The 21,949-nt window shown below is 38.4% G+C and overlaps 1 protein-coding gene across 2 annotated transcripts in view; it reads left to right on the top strand.

Moving 5' to 3' along the window:
* ITGBL1 (integrin subunit beta like 1) overlaps positions 1-21,949 on the top strand; it is a 321,497-nt gene that overhangs the window by 21,195 nt on the left and 278,353 nt on the right. For both annotated transcript variants that reach the window (XM_004458398.5, XM_071208213.1), the window contains 3 exons: positions 7,588-7,627; positions 13,250-13,588; positions 14,531-14,748. In XM_004458398.5, the coding sequence (XP_004458455.1) occupies positions 13,491-13,588; positions 14,531-14,748 (316 nt within the window). In that variant the 5' untranslated portion in view covers positions 7,588-7,627; positions 13,250-13,490. The remainder of the gene's footprint in view (positions 1-7,587; positions 7,628-13,249; positions 13,589-14,530; positions 14,749-21,949) is intronic.

Here is a 21,949-nt window from a genome sequence, read left to right as displayed (position 1 = left end):
AAGGAAACCTGGTGTGGAAGCAGGGAGACCAATTAGGAGGCTATTACCATAGACTAGGCAAGACATGATGGTAGCTTAGACCATGGTGGAAGCAATGGCAATGGAGTAGATGTATTCTAGGTCCGTTTTGATGGCATTGGTAAGAGAAAAACAACAACAAAACTTCAGTGAAAGCCTAAGTGAAAACATAAAAATGTTTTATCTACAAATTTTTAGAACAACATAATGAGATAAAAATTAGGGACATGCTCTGGTTGTTGTGTTTATATAATGCCAAGCAATTTGTGTAATGGATCTTTGTAACTCCATTTGCAGTTAATTAATGGTTTCCTTGTTAGAAAAAATCCTTGGTAGCTCCTTCCAGTGATCCAAAAGTATACTCATTTTCCCTATAAATCATCATATTCAGACAGTTGCTGAATCTAGCTTAATCTCCTTTCCTCCGAATTAAGTAGCTCATTTCCTCCTGACTCAATATTGAACAGCAACTATTAGGTGAACCATATGAAATTATCTTTTGTATCAGTTAAAAATTCAAATAACAGCAATTGGAAAAAGCTAAGTGATGGAGCAATTTTAAGCCCAAGACCCACAGAGGGTAAGATTATTCTAGATTATGTAGGAGAAAAATGAAATATACCTTATACTACAGAGTTGTCTGGGTTTTCACACAACAGTGATTGGTTAATGACATTAGGAGTGGAAGTGGGAGAGGAGATGGGGGGGGCAATGGATGATGGATGGAGGAGTAGATAAAACCATCCAGGTACTTCTGATGCTCTGCATGTGTTGAAAAAGTGGTTCCACTCATCTGAGGGCAATGCACTGAAGAAGGTCTGCAGGTCTGGTCTTTGAAAATACACCAAAGGAGTCTTCCTACTACAACAGAAAATGTTAAAAGGAGTCTGAGTGCACTGAGGCAGGTCACCAATGATGTCTCAACTCAAGATGTTGAGAAAATACAACTAAGACATATAAGACAGTTATAATACTCTGCAAGAATTAGTTAAATAGCTGTGACTGTAAATGCAACATAAATCGAGACTGTCAAAATCATTCATGTGGACTAAAAGAAACTGAACAGACATCAAATTAAGTAGGTATTTATAATGTAGAAGATTGAACTGTATGGAGGAGAAGAGAAAGGGCATTTCAAATGGGCAAAAAGAAAGATGTCACAGGTTTGGTTCTCAGAGAAGCAAATGTTGAGGTGAAGTTAGGAGTACACAAAGTTTATTGGGAGTAACACCTGAGAAAGCAGAAGACAGGAAGCAAGATTGGGTGGGGGAAGCCATCAGAACTACTATGCAGACCTGCATAGACTCTGACTTCCAGGCTTGCATCATTTGGGTTATTTTTGCTCCTATCTCAAGCCTGGTATCATTCTTGAGAACTTAATAATAATAGATGCACAACAAATGCTTTTCGAATGAGTAACTGAATGATTCCAGGTAGATGCTTGTTGCTAAAGGAAAAGTATGGGGATAATCCAGTACTTCAAGCTGGGTCAAAGAAAGCTAGGTAACAGGAAAGAAGTAACTGAAATGGAAGGTGGAGGAGTATATGAAATTTTTACTTTCTTTGCCATTTGACCTTGCTCTATTCCAAAAGAATAAATTGACTGTGCACAAATACCTTCTCTATAATTAACTAGTATTATTATCTTGTTTTATTTGCCTGGCTTTTGTGAGCAATATATTTCCACCTCATGACATTGTTTGAAGGATTAAATAAGATAAAATATCGCATTTTTTATTCTAAGGGGCAAACATTTTGTACAAATTTTTGATGAATCTGAAATCTGATCAATAGCAATCTCAGTTGGTCAAGGCACTTATGCTCAAACACCCAAAGTTCCAACCTTGAAACTTGCAGAAGTGTTATCAACAGTGTGGAAGAAAATCCCGGAGATAGTAGCAGAGTAATTTGGGAACCAAATGGGTGTGGTTGAGTGGATGTGAGTGATGGTGAATCAGATGAGCTTAGTGAAATTCTAGCATGGCTAGCTATACAAATATGCAAAAAACAAAGCACCAAAGCAGTTTTGCTTTTGCTTTTTCCCTAAATAGGATGTTTAAATAAAACTGCACTACCAACACTTAATGACACAGAGAGTAAGATTATATAAAAAACACAGACATCTGATTCTGATTGAAAAATGAACAGTTGGACTCTGAGAAGTTTTAAGGATATCTAAACCAATTTATTTCATTTGTTTTTCCCTTTTATTTTTATAATAGAGAGGTAAAAAAATAATACCTTTAAGTAAGCCCATGAGATCTTTCAATAAATGTAAAATAGAAACTCTGATAAGGACAGCTGACAGTTCAGTTGCCACTTTTTTCTTTCTAAATGGTATATAAAATAATGAATCACATAATGAATGGTGTCTTATATCTGATGAAACATTGAAACTTGGGATGGAAAGTTACTGACACACTGAAGACTCAGAATGTAAGAGAATGAGCTTGATTTTTCAAGTATGTATTACTTCACAATCTTAAAAAAAGACGTTTGGCATTTTAGTCATTGAAAACAATGTTTTGGAAGAATGAGCACAATGAAAATAAAAATATATACAACTTAAATTATTTAATTAATATCATATTGTTCCATTTTACAGTTTTATGTTTAATGGAAAGAATATCCTCCCTTGGTTACTTATAGTAATATTCAATCAATTTCAAATAATCCTAGGGACAGAGTTAATTAAAATTATGACAATTACAAAACAATAAACTGGATTTTCCCATTGTGTTAAATACCTTTATAGTATACCATGATAGTGCTAAGACTATTTAAGTTTTCAAGAACTGTTGAATATAAACTTTAACTTGTCTGTAGAATGTCAAAGTGACTGATTTAGGGGCTGAATTAACTACAACCAGTTGTTTGGCCATTTCAACCAGAGCTTGAAAGGCAAGTGTTACTTGTGGTGTTGCAGTGGCCAAAAGGATGGCAGAAGGTCAAAGAAGTGATCATTGGCTGAGCTACCCATCGGTGAGAAAAGGAGCTGCAGTCTCTCCAAGAATTGGTTTTATCATTCCAGTCCTCACTCTGTTTATGGCAAATTGCTTAGTGGAACAAATTACATCCATTTATCTAATGTCTATTATACTTATTATAATTTTATTTTTATAAGTCATATTATTATGTGAAAATGTTCAGCACTAATATGGGCTCTTCTACTGTTATTACTATTCCTATAGTAATAACATCTGTTTCTCAGACGATGCTCACAGGACCAGGCTTGTTGACTCAGTCACCAGCACACCACTTGCCAAGCATCTCTCTTTGCCTAGATGATCTCTCTTCTTTCTGTTTCTTCTGATTTTTGGAGGCTGGATTCTACTCATAGTTGGAATAATACTGAATATAGGGAAACAGTGCTGTGTAAAAAACAGGGCAGTGTGGTACACCCTGCACCAAAAACCCCTGGGTACTTCTACAATGGGGAGGAAGCGGGGTGGCCCCTAATTCCTTGAGTGCAGTTTTAGGAGACCAGGTTGGATAATGGAAATGCCTTGATGTAGAGGTCAAATAAAAAAGTATGTGAACAAAATATATTTTTAACTTCCAGAAATTATCCTGTATAAAATAGTTCTGTTTAAATGTCTGCTATCAAGGAACTGAATATGAGATTCCAGCACTGAATACGAGATTCCAGAATTTCTACGTCTAATGTATGAGCATATGTAGATTTAAAAACATGTATTATATTTCCTTTTTTCCTTTATTACCAGAAGACTTCAGACATACCCCCAAAAATATATAATCATAAAAATTTAGAATTAGAGAGAACCAAGGTTCCTTTCAACTATGCCATTTGGAAACTGAAATTCAGTAGATTGTGACACCAGCCAAGGTCATGCAGCTATCAGATGGCAGAATCGGCACCAGAAACCCACCCTTGAACAAACCGTTCAGTGTTCTGTCTCCACAGTTCACTGGTCTGCTCCTGATTATGTCCTCCCTACTATTAATTGATTAACAGCTGAGCACCACTTCAAGAATTAAAAGTCTATTTGGTGGGCTAAAATAATATTAACGTGATCAATTTCTTTTCCTCTGAGGTCGATGAAAATGATTTCTAGATTTTTTTCCCCCTGAAATTTCCCTTCAGCATCAACTAGAACTGCAAAAATATTCAAAAAAGTGAAAGAATATTTCTCATCCCAGAGATTCCTAATACTTCCAGGTGTTTTTACTATGTGGGGGGAAAATGCCCTCTGGTTCTGTGCTAATGTCTGGAAAAGATGTTAACTAAACACCCTTTTCATTCCACAGCTCTGGCCCAGCTGAATAGTTCCTCTTTTTCTTGGAAATGTAAACTTATTTTTATTGCTGCCTGGGAACATGTAGCCTTCCTGAATGCCTTGGTGTACCTTCTTCTATTTGAAAACTTGGAAGGCACCTTTACTTGAAAATATTATCGAAGTGAATGTTGACTGAAACTGAGATTGTATTTTTACTTCAAAATTGATTCCAAGTGATTGTAACAACTAGATTCAGTGCCACATATATATGGAGGTTTCAGTAAGTTCTGTTGATTATCTGACCGTAGATTAGCCTTATTGAGTTTTCATGACAAATATAAATCATTTAATTACTGTTTTTTATAGTTTAGTTACCTAAATTCATCTCAATACTGTTAGTTCTTTCTCTATCTTAAGCTTGAAATATATACCTTGCTGAACTGATTCGAGGTGTAATAAACATAAAAACGTCATCCATTCATTTACTCATTCATTCTCTTTTCCAGCCAATGTTTGCCGAGATTCTATTCTATGTCAGGCGCTATTTTAGGCCTTTGATGTGTGGAATCACGTCAAAGAACAAGCAAGAAAAGGTATCTGTCTTCACAGAACTTACATTTAAATGTGGAGTGGCACATTATTCATAAGTAAATAACTAAATGGAAGAAGTAATTTTAGATCCTGATAAGTGTTATAATGTAAAAAGACAGTGGATTAAAGAGTTCTTGGGTCTGGGGGTGGGAGTGGCTTTAGACTGCAAGGTTTCACTGAAGAGGTGACATTCTGGGAGAAGCCAGCCAGGCCAGAATCTGTGGGAAGAGGAATCATGGCAAAGGAAGCAAGCTATAAAGAGAAAGAAGACCCATGGTTGGAGAGTAGTAAGTAAGGGGTAGAGTGATGGGAGGTGAGGGCAGAGGGCAGATGCCATCCAGATTTTGCTGACCTTTGTGGCACTTGGGAATAAGTAAGCAACAGGAATTTGTGGAGATAAGAAATAGTAGTAGGAAAGATGAGTGAGAAGAAGGGAGGTGGGGCAAAGGAAACCTGTAGATATACATACCTTAATTTTGCAGAGAAGCTACAATGTAGTAACTAGAAATGAATTGCCTTTCCTAAGGATAGTCATAGCCAGAACATCGTGTTTCTAGGCTTGAGGGACGTTGGTACTACAATAGGTGAGTGTGGGGCTGCTATTTTGAGTTAGCAACCCACGAGGACCGGGCGGGGCTTCCACGGCTCGGCGGTGAGCCCCTAGGCCAACGCGTAGGCCTAGGTTCTCCAGGTGTGGGGGATGCGCGGTAAAAACCACGGAGACAGCCTGTGAGAGTGAGCTAGTCTACTTTATTGCGGAAATACACTTGATTATATAGGGTCGGGTTAAGGGAGGGGTAGGAGCTGGGGCGGATTAACTACGGGGCGGTAGTGGATAGGCGGAGCCGTGCAGGCAGCTATGAGGTAAGCGGTGACTAAGGAAGGGGGCAGATTATGAGTTGGCTAAGTGGGCGGGACTGGCGGGAAGGATAGCAGCGGCTGGAAAAGGGAGATAACAAGGGCTAGGAGGAGGGGTGAAGGAAGGCAGTAACAGGTGAGGGGAGCTGGAAAACAGAAACAATTTCACAAAAGGAGTTATATACATGTGAAACGACTATTACTTGTAGTATATTGTATTTGTGGTGATTTATTTTGAATTACTGTAGTATGTGTTGTGCATGTGTGTGAATATATCAACCCTTACTGTTTAATTTAAAGGTGCTTTATTAGTGTAACGAATAATAGAAGTTGTTTATAATTGGCAGCACTTGTGGTGTTTAAGATATGCGGTTGGCTGGCAGCAACGCTCCTCCATGAATAAAGTGTAAAAACCAACTAGCCCAGCAGTTAGACCTGAGGGCTTGAATCCACAGGCCCCGGTTCTAAACACTGAAGAAGATTTGGTAATCTTGTGGGTGGTAAGAATGCCTCTGAATCTGCTTCAGAGGATTCACAGAACACAAAGTTCAGGCTTGTGTACTTGAAAGCAGACAGAGAAAGAGAGAGAGCAAGAGACTACTTTTCCAAATAGACAGCTTGTGTGACCATTCTTGTGTCATTATGACAAGGCACTTGACAGTGGGTTTGCGGAGCAGACTTCCCTTTTCCCTTTGTTTGAGACATCAGATGCTCTTGATATCACCAAAACATAACCAAATTGTTTTGAGTTGGTCAACTAAGTCATTGTTAAAACACAAAGAAAAGGAGTTTGCATGATTATTTAAGGTCTTCTCTGAGGCCTGGGGAAATCTTTATCCACACCCACTTTTGGATGGACAATGAGAACTGCTGTCATTTTCATTGACATGTACACTCGTATGACCTCAGACTAGTTCTGAGAGAAGGTTGGAAAGATGACACGTGCCATATTCTCCTAAAGAATACGATCAGAGGAATTAATGTAATAAATCTTAATGTACTGCCATGATAGCACCAAAACTCACAATTTAACTTACCTCTAAAGTTTGGTATTATGTAGTAAAGTAAAAGAAAGGGGAAGTTAAGTCTAAATAAGTCATCATTAGAGAAAGAGTTTAGCTTAGAATTTTGATCTATGATGATGCATAGAAACACATGGCTGCAGAAGTGAAGAGGGGATTTAGAAATCTAGATTTCTAATGATTGCCTATCCAAATATGAAGAAATTTGCTGCCTTATGCATACATGTCAGACCCTATAATATAAGAATGTTTGCACAGGGAATTCATTACTTGATGCCTGCTGATGAGAGACTGGTAGGTGGTATAGAAAGAAGGTTCAGCCTAGAGCAAAGGCAGGGATAGGGTCCTGCTCCTGTACAATGTGGACATTAGTCAATTGAAGCAAATTGACCTAAGAAATGGTTTGTAGCTGATCACAGTGTGGCCTTGGGGCACATCTTATTCATTGATTTTAAATGGTTTTCATGAATAGGGTTTTGCAAATCATTTAAAAAGTCAAATGGCATATGATATAAGTCAAACGCTGCTTATGTTGAATCCCCTATCTTATGCCTCCAAAACCCAGTGTGGCTACCCTGAGGCAAAAGCTTTCAACTCTTTAAGCTACGTTTTCTGGCACTTACCTGTATGTTTCTAAATATGTGTTTGTATTGCTTGTAATCAATTTATGGCAGGAGAGGATATAATTCTCTTACATTACCTACCTACTTTCCCTATGCCCCAGGTTCCCAGTTTACCATATATTACAAATTTTAGCTAAACCATATTAATATGTATTATTATGACAATATAAATATTATTAACTATTAGCTCAAAATGCACACTATGATCACAGTTCTTCAACTTTTTGTGTTTTGTAGATTTTTTTCCCGATGTGCTTGGATTTCTATGTACATATGGGTAAGTTTTCCTAAGATCCCAACACTTCTTCTAGGTCAATTTTTTCTGGTCAAATCGGCTAGGTCCATTTTTTTATCAAGAGCTGCCTTCTAAAGCCCTCCTTCTACAGCAATCAGAACTGGTTGTTCTGCAATATAGCCTTACCTTCAGCCTTCCTCTTAGCTTTTTCCTTTGGATGTATATTTATCTCTTTCCTGTGTACTGGATCCTATATTTTCTTTTTCTTGGTTTTGACCTCAAAATAGTAAACCACATCTTTTATTAGCTACCCAAGGAAGGGGACATCTGGTTCTTTTTTTGAAAATCAATATATCTGAAATCATTTGATGACTATATATGTTTGAAATAGAATTCTGGGCTGAAAATCATTATCACTCAGAATTTTGAAAAACAGTTGCTTCCAATGTTGCTCCTAAAACATCTAATACCATTCATGTTTCTGATTCATTATGTGATCATTCTTCCCTCTTTTTGGAAGCTTTTAGGAATTTCTCTATCCTACTTTTCTGAAATTTCACCATTTTAAGCTTTGGTTTCCAGCATTTACATTCATTTTCTTCAGCATTAAGTGGTACTTTCCAATGTGGTAACTTGTGTTCTTTAATTCTGGGAAGATTTCTTGGACGTTTTAAAAATATACTTTTAATTTATTTTTAAAATATACTTAGATTACATAAAATGTTATGTAACAAAATAAAAGGGATTCCCATATGCCAAACTCCCCACACCTCCCACCCTTCCTCACATTAACAACTTCTTTCATTAGTGTAGTACATTCATTGCAATTGATGAACACAACACATTTTGGAACATTGCCTCTAAGCATGGATTATAGTTTATATTGTAGTTTATACTCTCTCCCACTCAATTCTGTAGGTTATGCCCATATATATAATGACCCATATTTGTTGTTACAATGTCACTCAGGACAATTTCAAGTCCTTAACATGCCCCCATATTACACTTCATCTCTCTCCCTGACTTCAGCACTTCCAGTGGCCATTGTCTCCACATCAATGATATAATTTCTTCCATTGCTAGAATCACAATATATCTATAGTAGAATACCAATAAACCCACTCCAGTCCATATTTTATTCCCCAATCCTGAGGGTTCTGGGATTCAGTCCCATATGGCTGAATGGATGGGACTCTCTTGCTTGCAATTGTAGACTCTCTTGGTTCCTTGGTGTGGTGGTTGTCCATCCTTACCTCCTTGTTAGTTGTCCTCGGTGAGTTCAATGAACTGGACTCATCTGAGGCTTGGAGCCAAGGTGGCACATGGACATCCCAGACATTTAAGTCTCTTGGACGTATACCTACCAACTCCAGCACCAACTATAGATTCAAATAAAGGGGACAGAAGAGGAATGTGTAGAGAAGTCATATCTGGGTCTGACTCTGTCACACTAGGGAGCACAAATTACAAAGTAGGGCCCACTGGCAAGGTACCACCCTCCAGAGCTATCTGCCATGACTATAGGACCTGGGTGTCTCCAGAGCCCTCAGGAGCCCTACTATTTGGAGCAATATCTACTTTGGCAATCTATGAGATCCTGCTGAGATGTGCATAAGCATTACCTCTGGGAAGAACACCCAATTCATTTTGAAGTTCTTAGCCATAAAACTCATTTGTCTTTACCTTTCCCCCCTTTTTTTTCCAGTTGCATTTTTTTGTTGGTGTTTGGTAGTAATCCCTAAGTGCCAGGGAGGGTCATTCCTGGGAGTCATGTTTCATGCTGGGGGAAAGTAATGCATTTATATGCTGAATTTGGCTCACAGAGAGGTCACATTTGAGCAACAAGGAGGCTCTTAGGAAGTAACTCTTAGGCACCTTATAATATTAGGCTACACTGCAACTTCAAGAACAAAGGCTTATAAGGATAGTCGTAAATATCAAGGGCCCATCAATGGACACTAGTCATTGCCCCTGTATTTGGGTGATTGTTGCTGTTCCATTAGAGAATGTGACAGAGCTCCCCAGAATAGGAATTCAATATTCTTTCAGTTGTTTGAATCTCTACCCACTGTGACAATGCCCCATGACACTTGAACAAATTTATATACCTTATATTTATGCCCAGGTGAAATTCCTCCCATGTATCCTCAATCACTGACACCTCACACCAGTGATCCTCCCCTGCCATAGTTGTAACCCTTCTGTGATCCAAAACTTCTTTAAAAATGAAGCCCAGAATATTGCCAAATACAATTATTAGGAAAATGAAATAATAATGATAGGTTTAAAGATAAGAAATAAAATACATAATAATTTAGAAAAACTGAAACTAAAATAAAGTAAAAAAAATTGGGATCTTAAAAAAATAATGAAAAATCTTAAAATTTTTTTTGATGTTTTGCCTTCATCACTGTAATATCTGTTATCCTGTATGTACAGTGGTATTTTCTTCTGTGTCTTCCCCAGTGTCTTACTTTTTTTTTTCCATTTTGTCTTTAAGAAGTTTTAAGTCACAGTAAAGTCACATACAGAATATAGGGGACTCCCATATACCCAACATCCTTTCCCCTTTTTCCCCTCCTGTATTAATAACCTTTTTACATGTAGATGGTACATTTACCACAACTGGTGTACAAATATTGAAACATAGCTACCGACCATGGTCAATGGTTCACATTATGTTTTACACTTTAGACCATACACTTTTATAAAATTTTTGATGAAATTTAACATGTCCTGTATCCATCATTGCAAGAACATGCAGAAGATTCCACTTCCCTCTAAATATCCCCTCTTCCATCTATTCTATTCCTCCATCCCCCTTCCCTTGTGGCCCATGGTGACCACCAGGCTTCATTCCTTGAAGGACAAGATTCATAGATACTCGCGACAATGTTGAGGGCTTGACACACTAGTCTGTCCTCCCCTGTTGGAACCACCCATGCTCTCAAGAGACACCCTTGCCTCTGTTTGAGAACATATCAGGCCTCCCAGGATGGGAGTCCAACTCCTTCCTGCTCATTATGTGGGTCTCCACCCACTGATACAACACAGTATGACAAACTAATTTCACCTCCTTCATTTTTTTCCTTCTTTTTCCTTTTCCAGAACTCCTATTAGTCAGATGTTTGATCTTGTAGATCAGCATCTAATTTCTTATCTTTATTCATCTCTCTGTTTTTGGCTTTTTATTTTTAGGAGAGTTCCCCTCAACTTTATTTTTAATTTTTTAATTTTTAAGGAGAGTTTATTTCTTTTTGCTTTTTCTATTTTTATAGCAGCATATTCTTGCAGATGGAGATTTTAGATCTCTAAGGAGAGGAATTATAATTTTTTCAAGAATTCTCCTTGTCTACAATGTCTATTTTCCCTCAGTATCCCTTACTTGTGTGTGTGTTTGTTTAGTTGCTTATTTGTTTTGGTTTTTGCCATTCATTTTGGAGGGTTTCCTTAAAGATCTGATTCAGTCAGTTGGTCCTTAGTCATCTTTAGATGTAAATGTCTGAGTGTAAATTCAGAGTATATTAACAGGACCTAGTATGGGTGGGCTTTAGTAAAGGTGGAGTTTTCTTTTGGGTGCTTTCAAATGTCCATATCTAATGGTGGTTTATCTATGTATGATCAGTTTTTTACAAACTAATCATTTAATTAGGCTGAGAGGAATGAAGAAGATGCCCAGTTGTCACTGTTAAAAGGGTCTGTGTCATTTAATCCCTATTTTCTTCTTTGATGGCCTACTGCTATGTCCAGTGTCCCTGAATCTAGAGCCTTTCTAATTAATTTACACAGTGGAGTCAGGAGAAAGAGTTTCTGTCCAAATGGAGAATAGGCAGATTCCTGATAGTCAAATTGCTCTTGTAAAGATTTTTAAGTAATCTTCTTGTTCATCCCTGAACCTCACCCACCCCTTCTTGCTGTCTTCAGTTTTCAGTCTCTCTCATGCTGGTGACACGAGGCACAATGAGGGCACTCAGCAGCTCTACCATGTCCATATAGTAGGGGCGTAAGGATCTCAATACTATTGGAAACAGGAATTAGGGGAGTGTCTTGAATCCGAATGATCAGCCTTAGGGCCCCAGGGAAACTGCCAGCCTAGAGCCTATGTCCTTTCTTCTATACCACACTCTGGGCAGTCAAAGCCCTAGAATCTCCTGCCCAGACATCCTGCAATACCCCTCTCAGGCCTGTGTGCACCTTTCCCCAGTCTGTCCTTTCTGTGGCTGCCTGGGCCCAAGGGCTGACAAAGCCTCAGTCATATGGAGTAGGCTTATCTGTGTGGGGTGGGATTGCTGCACAGATATGTCCCCCACAAAGCCCTGCTTAGTACAGATGGAGACTAAGGCAGGAACTGAAAAGGGTTAGAATGTGTTCAGAAGACCTTGATTTACCCCTTGTCTTGCAGGAAAAGGTTTGGTGTGGTCTTCCCTTATAGATGTACATGTAAACAGTGGAGAGAAATTCCATCCTGTTATAGCTCATCCCTGATTTTAAGGCCACAGAATCTCTCAGGATTGCACATACCCTGATCAAATTGTGGATTTTGTATTTCATGAGGAACCAATGCATCTAAAGTTCTCTTCTTAGGGCATAGGAAGAGCGTTTCCCACTCACCCACCCCTTCCATAAACCCAGTACACACTTGTCCCACATGAACACACAATGTAGTGTGTGGTCTTTGGGGGTCACATGAATTTAAGCTGAAATCCCACTTTGACCTCCTGTATGAATTTGAGCAAGTCAGTTGACCTCTCTGACCCTTGTTTCTTTATCTTTAAAATGGGAATAAGTATGTGTCCCCACTCTCTTCTACCCTGGCCTCCCCATTTCCACTAATTCACTTCTATTCATCCTTTGGCAGTTAGTTCAAATGTCATGCCTCTATCTGATCTGGAAGTAATTGCACTCCAGTTTCATTGTACTTATAGCAGTTTATCCTTTTATATTTGTGTATTTATTTTGATTAATGTCTTCCTAGCCCACTGGACTCTGAGAGGGCAAGGATCATGTCTCCTCAGCAATCCATGTATCCCCTCTGTCTGGTTCAGAGCCTGGCACCTAGTAGATGCTCAATCCATATTTGTTACATTAATTAATAAATGAACATGTGGTTCTTGCCACAATTAGAGATAAAATATACTAAGTGATTGGCACATGGTGTTTAATTAATGACCTAATTATTTTTCAGTGCAATGTATCTGTAAACTGACATTTTATTTTGATATAAAATCCTACCCCTTTCTTCATAATTGAAACGTGGTAGACAGTGGGTTGAATTTAGGACAACTACAATTTAAACCATCCAAGTCAAGAAAAATGTGGTATGATAAGCAACTGGCCCAGACAGCTACAAGCAAGACACACTTCTTAAAGACTTAGGAAACTTTTGCTTGCTCTCCACAACTCTATACCACATAGAGCATCTTCTTAAAAAGCATGTGGTGGAAATAATTCCTTACTTAATGGTCTCTTTCCTTTCACATTTTAGGGATTATTTAATGGTCCCTTTAATATCAGCCAGTTCAAACATTTTCTTGTCAAATATATCTGGGGCCTATACTTGAAGAAAGAAATGATTTTCTCAAATCTGTGAGCAGGACACTTTTTTTTTTATGTCAAAATAAACCATCTGCTTGTACAACTGTTTCTAATTACTTCTCTGCCTAGACTCTCCACTTGAGGGGTTTGGCACCAGCACCCCGCCCAGAGCGGTGCCGCTGCCCAAATCCTCATAGGCAGCTCATCAAAGCATTTGCAGCTCCTAGTAAGAGCTCCGGTCCTGCAAGCCTGGGCGTCCGTGGGTCTGTCTGCCTGGCCATCTGCTGGCGTACCCCTCCTCCGGCAGCCGCCCCGCCTCAGCCCCACCTTGCAGAAGCGCAGCTCGCCCTCCACAGCCCGAGAGCTCAGCATGCGTCCCCCGGGCTTCAGGAACTTCTTGCTGCTGGCATCTTCCCTTCTCTTCTCTGGGTTGTCAGCCGTTCCTCAAAGCTTCTCACCATCTCTGAGGTAAATTCAGTTTGTTATTCTTTAAGACAGACCTGCCCGACAGTTGCTTTGCGTGGCAGGGCTCAAGCTTGCAGGATGGCTGCCGTCAGCCAAAAGCAGTCAGGAAGTTGGACGCGGGATGAAATGTTTTCAACCTGTTCCTATTCCTTTCACTGTGGGTTGCTTAACCTCTGTCTCCTTTTACTTTTTCTTCAGATAAATACAATCATTGAGTAAATATGGAAATACAAGAAGTAATTTCTGCCATAAGTTAAAGATAGTCCTAATGAAAACCTGTAAGTTCGTATAGCCTGTAAGACAGCATTATTTCTGTTTCCAACAGCATCGATTCGGGGGCTGGTTGGCGTTTTGAAAGAGACTTGGAGGTGCATGGCAACAGCTAAACGTTTTTAAAGTATGGCTTGTAAGGAATTCTTCAAGCAGATTAAAAAAATATACGCCCTGTGCTGCTATACTATGTATAGCTATTTCTATATATGCATTTTTTTTCCCCGCCATACTACATTTTCCCCCGGCCTAGGGTAGCCATGGGACACTTTTCAAGGGAACTGAAAAGAAAAATCAGCCAGTGTCATATTTTGGATTAATTTGTACTTAATCTAAATATGCATATGAGACTCAGTGACAAACTGCCAAAAGGCAGGATTGGAACACCTCTGCCTGCCTTGGAGACTGTCTTATACCCCGGCAGGCAGGTCGCTGCTGAGACATTTTGGATCCTGGTCATTTCTCACGTGGCAGCAGCTGGGTGCTGCCTGCTTGCCAGGGAAAACACAGTCCTCTCCAGGCAGAGTTTGGGCCCTAGAGAAACGTGGGGCCTCGGGCTCTCTTTCCATGGGGTTGGAAGTCTTCACGGGGTGGACGTTTAGGAGGCGAAGTGGGCTCCGGGCTGTCAGGGCAGTGCGACCAAGGCCTGAGCGCGCTGTTTGTCACCCCGTGCAGAAGCTGGTCGGGCGCCGCCTGCAGGCTGTCCCGGGCCGAGTCGGAGCGCCGGTGCCGGGCACCCGGGCAGCCCCCGGGGAGCGCTGTGTGTCATGGCCGCGGCCACTGTGACTGTGGAGTCTGCATCTGTCACGTGACCGAGCCGGGCATGTTCTTCGGGCCCTTGTGTGAGTGCCACGAGTGGGTGTGCGAGGCCTACGACGGCAAGACCTGTGCAGGTAAGCGGGGGTGCGGGTATTCTCCTTTATTGTAACACAGGCGAGCAGGGATAAACCAGCACCTACCGGAACGAGGCCGGCATCCAGTTTCCGGGATTTCTGCCATTTCACGTGGTGGTGGAGGGTGGGGACCGACCTCTTTGCGGATAGGTATCAACTAAGTTACCGCAGTCGGTGGAAGGTCTTACTTTCTTTACGCAATCCTGGAATCATTTATTATAATACTTTTCTTCTTCCTAGGCTCCAAACGTAAATGGATACTATTTGTAGGGTTCATTCACTTAATTATAAATCTCACTTGCCTCCATTTAAGATCCTTCCTGCAGACTGCATTTCCCACTTCCTTACAAATGGCATTACTCTGCTGGGCTCTCATACCCGGATCAAGAATGTTAATCATAATATTTGCAGATCATAAACTTGTATTTTACTTTTACTTAGGAAACACAGGGGATATTATTTTCCTAAATTCCAGGGTGGCAGGTTGTGTCTTTGAATTCTGATTTGCCCCCTCATACTTGGGACACAGATGACAAATAGGAGTGCCTATCAGAAAAATGTAATGAGGGCAAAATAAACAGGCATATATTTACTTAGAAGTGATTGCTTTTGTATTGTTTTAGCTGCTTGAATTTTTGAGCTGCAATGCAACTTGTTATTTTGTTAGCAATTGGGGTGGAGTGAAAATAAATTTATTTCCCTTTCCCAAATCTTAAGGAATGATTTGGGCTCTGATATTGGAAAGGGTCACAAAATTTCTTCCTAGGGACCACTCATGAGCTCTTTAACAAATTCACATAAATATGTCTTTTCCATAAGGCCAAGAACTTCAATTAGTTTATTGTGAACCATATAGGAATTCCATTGAGAAAAGGATAACACAAACACATTCCAACCAGGGTTTGGCAAATTTGTAGGAAAAAATAGCAACTTATTTTACCCAGTGTAGCTAAAAGAAGACATCCAACACTAACACAAGAGAGATCAAACATGAGTTTAATAGCAGAAATGTTTTTCCCTTGGCACCTGGGGCCCAGGAGTTCACAGTGAGTGTATCTAATATGCAGGCTGTTCAGCAATGAAAAAAATCAGATAAGTAATTTAGAGGGGCGCAGGTGCTTCTATGTGGTTTGTTTATCCTGTGAAGGCTGCAGCTCAACCCTTTAAGAATACTGGTGCCACAATTTGTTATTTTAACTTATTCTCAGAAATGGCAGTGTTATTAAGGGTAGCCCTTTGGAATGAAAGCTACGTACTATCTAAAATTTCAATCCAAATCCAACTGTTATCAGGCTCTTCTGGCTTTTATTGCATCTGGCATGGCCTCTTCACTATCATGAGGCCTTAATACATTTTCCTGGACTTCCTTACATTGTTGTTTCATTGGAAAAGTAAGAACTGAGAAGCATTCTTCAACCGGTGAACTAGTTGTGGCTGCCATCAGCTAAAGCACCCCTATTGAAATACCTTAGCTGGTTCCTTTCTCTGAATTATTCTGAGACAATGCTACATACAGCATACAGTGACTTTTTCCCCTCTCATTGAAATTGATTTGCTGTTTACTCATAACATCCTACTCACTGCATTCTTTCTTCCCTGATACACAATGAAGCACTGACGCAGTCATGGTTTGGTTTGGTTATGTGTACATTTCTATAGAACATGTAACATTTATCTCAAGGCTGGGTGAAGTAATTCTGCTCATTTTCCATTCTCATATTGCCAGCCTCTGCCATTCAGGGCCAATTCTACGGGATCTTGTGCAGAACTCTGCCTGCCACTGCTCTGTGTTGTCTGCCACACCAGTGAAGAGATTGTCACACAGCACTGGGTGCCACATTGCCAGCTTGTCCGTTTGTTCTCTGCTTCAAGTTTAGCTTCTCAATTCCATTTTCAATAGATAGTTCCAATTTCACAGCAACTAAGACAACATAGGTTGTCTTATTTTTATGTGCATAAATGAAAACACCTGAGTCTTCACTGGTATGATAAGCCCCTGTAGGTCCTTTACAGGGGAGGAACTTCCAGAGACATCTGCCTCTGTCAAGAAAATAAAACCATGCTCTGCTAGGGTGGTTAAGAGCATGGGCTCTAGTGGAAAATTTCCCAGATTCAAATTCCAGCCCCACAATTTAAAAACTGTGAGAAATTGGGCAGTAATTTAACAACCTGAGCCTTGATTTCTTCATCTGTAAAGTGGGAATAAAAGCAGAACCTGCCTTATAGAATTATTATTATACAACATTATTATAATAATTATTGTAGTGGTACATAAGTGGTTATATATGTATGAATAGATAGATGTTAGATATATAGGCAGGGAGGTAGGTAGATAGATAGGTTGAGATAGAGCGATAGATAGATAGATAGATAGATAGATAGAAAAATAGATAGATAGATAGATAGCCTGGCTTTATATGTGTGGGGCATTTGATGCAGTGAAAGCAGTTTGATTTTTTTAATACAGTTTGGGCTTGTTATTGATTCAGGGCCCAAAAGGTCACACAAGGATAGCTATTTTGGCCCAGCCTTAGAGCAGCTGTATAATACACGCTATGCCTTTGTAAATTCCACTGGGATTCTTATACTGTGAATCATAAGAAACATCCTTATTTTAGTCTGAAGTGGTTCAAAGTGATTACGTTCACACTATCAAGTAGTCTAATTCTTCTGGTAACTGCTTGTTTATGGCCCATGAATTTTCCTCAGAAATTTTTAGAATAGAGGTCTGGCCTGGTGATTGTTCTAATAAGAAGTAAACTAAAATTTTAAAAAATTGTTTTGAAATACAGAACATTTACAAAAATAATACAAATCCCATACAGCGAACTCCAACATAGCGCTATCCTGCAGATAGCCAAATCCACCAGTTTTAACATTTTGCCACATTTACCATATCATCCTATCTGTCTGTCTGTCTGTCTATCTATCTGTATCTATTTATCAATCCATTTTCTCAACACTTGAATGTAGGTTGTATAGATCATGCTCCTTGAACACTTAATACCGCCATGAACATCTCAGAACATGGATATTCACTTATTTAAATACCTTAAATTTAGTTATTGAATTTAAGAAATATAACATTGATATAAAGTTTACAAACTATATTCTAATTTTTCCATATGTCTGGATAATATCCCTTTGAGCCTTTTCTCATCCCTTGCTATATCCCATCCAAGATCATGCTTTGCATTTAATTATCATTGTCTCTTTAGTTGCTCTTTTTTAAAAAAATTGAGACTATATAAACTACCAAAACTTTCCCATCTCAGCCCATTCAATGGGATTAATTACATTAACAATATTGTTGTACCTTTACCATTTTCCATTACTAAAAATTTCCCATCTCCCTAAACAAACTCTGTCCCCATTATGCATTGACTGCTCATTCCCCCTTCCCCCCCTACTTTTAATTTCTGACTATATGAGCTTGCATATATTGTGATATATTCTTTGTAGTTTCCATGGGGCTTAAATTTACCATCATAAATCTACAACAGTCTTATTTGCTTTTTTACCAAATTGTCTTCAATACATTACATAAATTATGTTCCTGTATCCTGCTGTACCCCCATCATTGTGTAGTACTTGTCACAAATTACGCGTTTATACATTGTGAATTCAAAACTACTGATTTCTCATTAAATTTTATGCATTTGCCCTTCAGATCCTGCAGGAAGTAAAATGTGGAATTACAAACGAAAAATATAATAGCACTGGCATTTATATTTATCCGTGTTTTTACTCTGACCAGAGATCTTTATTTCTTCACATGGCTTTGATCAATTGTCTATTTCCTTTCAAACAGAAGAACTCTTTTTAGCATCTTATAGGACTGTCTAGTGGTGATGATTTCCCTCAGCTTTTGTTTGTCTAAGAAAGTCTTAATCTTTCTCTCATTTATGAAAGACAGTTTTGCTGGATATAGAATTCTTGGTTCATGATTTTTTGCTTTAAATACTTTCAATATGTCATCCCATTGCCTTCTTGCTTCCATAATTTTTGATGAGAAGTCAGTAATTAATCTTATTCAGTTTCCTTTATATGACATATTGCTTCTCTGTTATCTTTAACATTTGACAGTTTGATTATAAGACTCCATATATGGTTCTATTTGGGGTTCTCCTGTTTGGAGTTCATTGAACATGGATGTGTATGTTCATGTCTTTCATTAAATTTGGGAAGCTTTTAGACATTATTTCTTTGAATATCCTCTTTGCCTCTTTCTTTTTTCTCCCTGTGGGATTCTAACAATGTGTATTTTGGTACACTTGATGGTGCTCTGTATGCTCCTTAGGCTCTGTTCACATCTTTTCATTCTTTCCTCTTTTTGTTCCTCAGACTGAATGATTTCAATTGTTTTATCTTAAAGTTCACATGTTCTTTCTTCTGCCAACTCCAATCTGCTGATGAACCCTTCCAAGAGAATTTTTCAATATCTGCTACTGGGTCTTCAGCTCTGCTTGGCTCCTTTACATATCATCCATTTCTCTATTGATATTCTCTTTTTGTGGGCATCTCTTGCTATCCTGATTTCCTTTAGTTCATTGTCCATGTTTTCCTTTAGCTTGTTAAGTGTATTTAGGACTGTTAAAAAAAAAAAATTGTCTGCTATGCCCCAGGTCTGGTCCTCCTCATTGGCAGTTTCTAATGCATTAATCTTCTCCTTTGCCTGGGCTATCACAACCAACTTCTTTGTACATTTTGTGACCTTTTATTGAAACCTGAACATTTTTGAATTTTAATGTGTTACTGGTGTAATTTAGGTTCTGAGGCATAGGTTCTTTAAGCTTGTATCCCACCAGTATTATGACAGAGATTTTGTTGACTGCCAGAAGCTAACAACAAAAAAAAGAAAGTAAAAAGGAAAATATATTTCCCAGTCTTTGCAGAATATTGGGTTGCATGGAAATAAACTTTCAGTTGATATTTCTGAGTCATCCCTGGGCAACCCCTTAAACAGCTATGATTACACTAAGTAAAATGTTGGTTTCTTAAAAATCTTTTCTAATTACTTTTGAAATCTATCACTCAAAATAGATTCTGTTTTAGTAATTGGGAAAAAGTAGTTGAGTTCAAGAGTTAATAGAATTTAACAAACACTTATAAAGTAAAGTTTATTTGGTATGCTTTCTGCTTGCTGTTAAAGATGAGGAAAATATGGCAGCGACCAACAAGTAGGCAGGTTAAGGGAAATACCAGAATATAATTTCCATGACTTTCTACCAATTTCTATAGAGTTCAATTAAGGCAGGAATTAAATATCATGTTTAAAAGTTCTTGAGAAAGAGGTAGCATTTGGCATAAGTCTTTATGTTTGGAGATTTTTTTAAAATCTAAAAGGTGGAATGTTGGAATTCTGAGTGAAGAAAAACTCAAGCAAAGGTTTTAGAGGCAGAAAAGCATTAGGTATGTTTGGAGAATAGTGAAATTGACTTGACTGGATTTAGGGCTTTTGGGGAAATAGGAGATATGCTGAGATTGCAGTTACACATGCTGTAGATGGCTTTGAATCTAATGGGGGTGGGTTGTGTTCAGTTATAGAGTGTATAGGAGCTGTGAAGCATTTTGAAAATGGGATTGATGGTTATTGTTCTGATTCCCAAAAAGTAATACGCTGTCTGAGGGCATGGTGGGTTTGAGTAGTGAGACCTGATAGGAGGAACTCAGTTTAGAAATAAGAGTTTGATAAGGACAGAATTATGCTGAATTTTAAAAGTAGAATTATGAGGAATTTTAAAAGTCAAATAAATGTGATTTAGTTCCAAAGGATGAAAATGATGATGAATTGAAACTGATACTGAGTTTTTTAAGACTGGGTGGTTGGGGGCAAGATAGAATTCCTGAAGGAATAAGTAAGTCAGGAGAAAGAACCAGGTAACTCCGAACCAGTGATGTAAAGACATTATTAAATTAAAACAATTTTTATCTAGAATGCTATACAATGAAGAATTATTGCTAAAAGATTGAGAGTCTGGATTTTATTGATAGACAGATCTGGCACTGGATGGGAATCTCATCTATATTTTTGACTTGGGATGAAGTCTTGAGCCAGGCATTTGATTTCCCAGAAACTTAGTGTCTTTTCCAGGAACTACACCCTTATGAATGTAAAGCACCTGGCATAGAGACAGATTATTCTGCAAATTGTATATTTGTATATTTTATAATTTATATATTTATTCAGAATGTATTAAAATGGTTTGGTAAACATTTTCATATATATGTAAAATACAAATATTATAAAACAACTAAAATATGTTAAAACATCCCTAGTATATAACTCTTGGTAGTTTTTTCCATTGAAGATATTTCTGACTCTTACACTAAATTGAACATAAGGGCATTAAATACAATTATTCATGAGAACTTGACTTTCTGGCTCTTTGTACTCTGTCTTAGGACTGTTTGTTCTGATTTTTCTCCACTATTGCATTTTTCTGAGTTGAATAATTTCCTTCCACGCATGTTTTGTGAAATTATTCTCCCCTTTTTCTTAGTCATTTTCTGTTTTCCTCCTTCTCTTCCTTCCCTAAAACCTTATCCTTTCCTATTTCCCACTCCTTTACCTCTGTCTAGTATCCTCTTGTTATTAACCATCATTTTTTGTATATTCTCTTTGTGCCCTTGAATCTTCCTGCCCTTGAATCAGGGACAGTGATCATAAGAAAATTATCTGTTTTTTAACCCCTTCTCCAGTAAACCAATGTGTCAGACAAACAGATTCTTGTTTCCATGTTGCTCCCTTGAATGTGTTTTCATCATAGACATCTGCTGTTGTTTTGGAGAGCACATTCAGGCAATCTCCACTACTAGCACACCCACTTCATGTGAGCCATCTTTTTGAGCTCTAAATTCTGTACTCTCTTAAATTCATCCACTTTGGATAAATGCATTGTACCCCAAGTTAAAAGTTTTTCATCCTCCAAAATAAATGTCAGATCCATGCACCATTTGCCCTCACATTTACTGCTTCATTCTGACACAGCTTTGCAGCTCTACCATTGATACCAAAATACCTTGGCCTTGTGCCATGCCTTCCCAGCACCTTGATAAGTCAGAAGAACATACTTATAGTATTATTGCATTTTGATCAAATACAGTAAGTTTGACAAGTTCAGCAGTTTTTAAATAAAATTTCCCCAGAAAAGAAGGAAACATATGGGAACAAATTTATTTGTGTCCTAAGTTTTAAATT

Source organism: Dasypus novemcinctus, chromosome 15 (genome assembly GCF_030445035.2).
Source record: "Dasypus novemcinctus isolate mDasNov1 chromosome 15, mDasNov1.1.hap2, whole genome shotgun sequence".
Taxonomy (NCBI): domain Eukaryota; kingdom Metazoa; phylum Chordata; class Mammalia; order Cingulata; family Dasypodidae; genus Dasypus; species Dasypus novemcinctus.
Note: the sequence above shows the minus strand (reverse complement) of the source record. Positions and strands in the feature narration are given on the sequence as shown.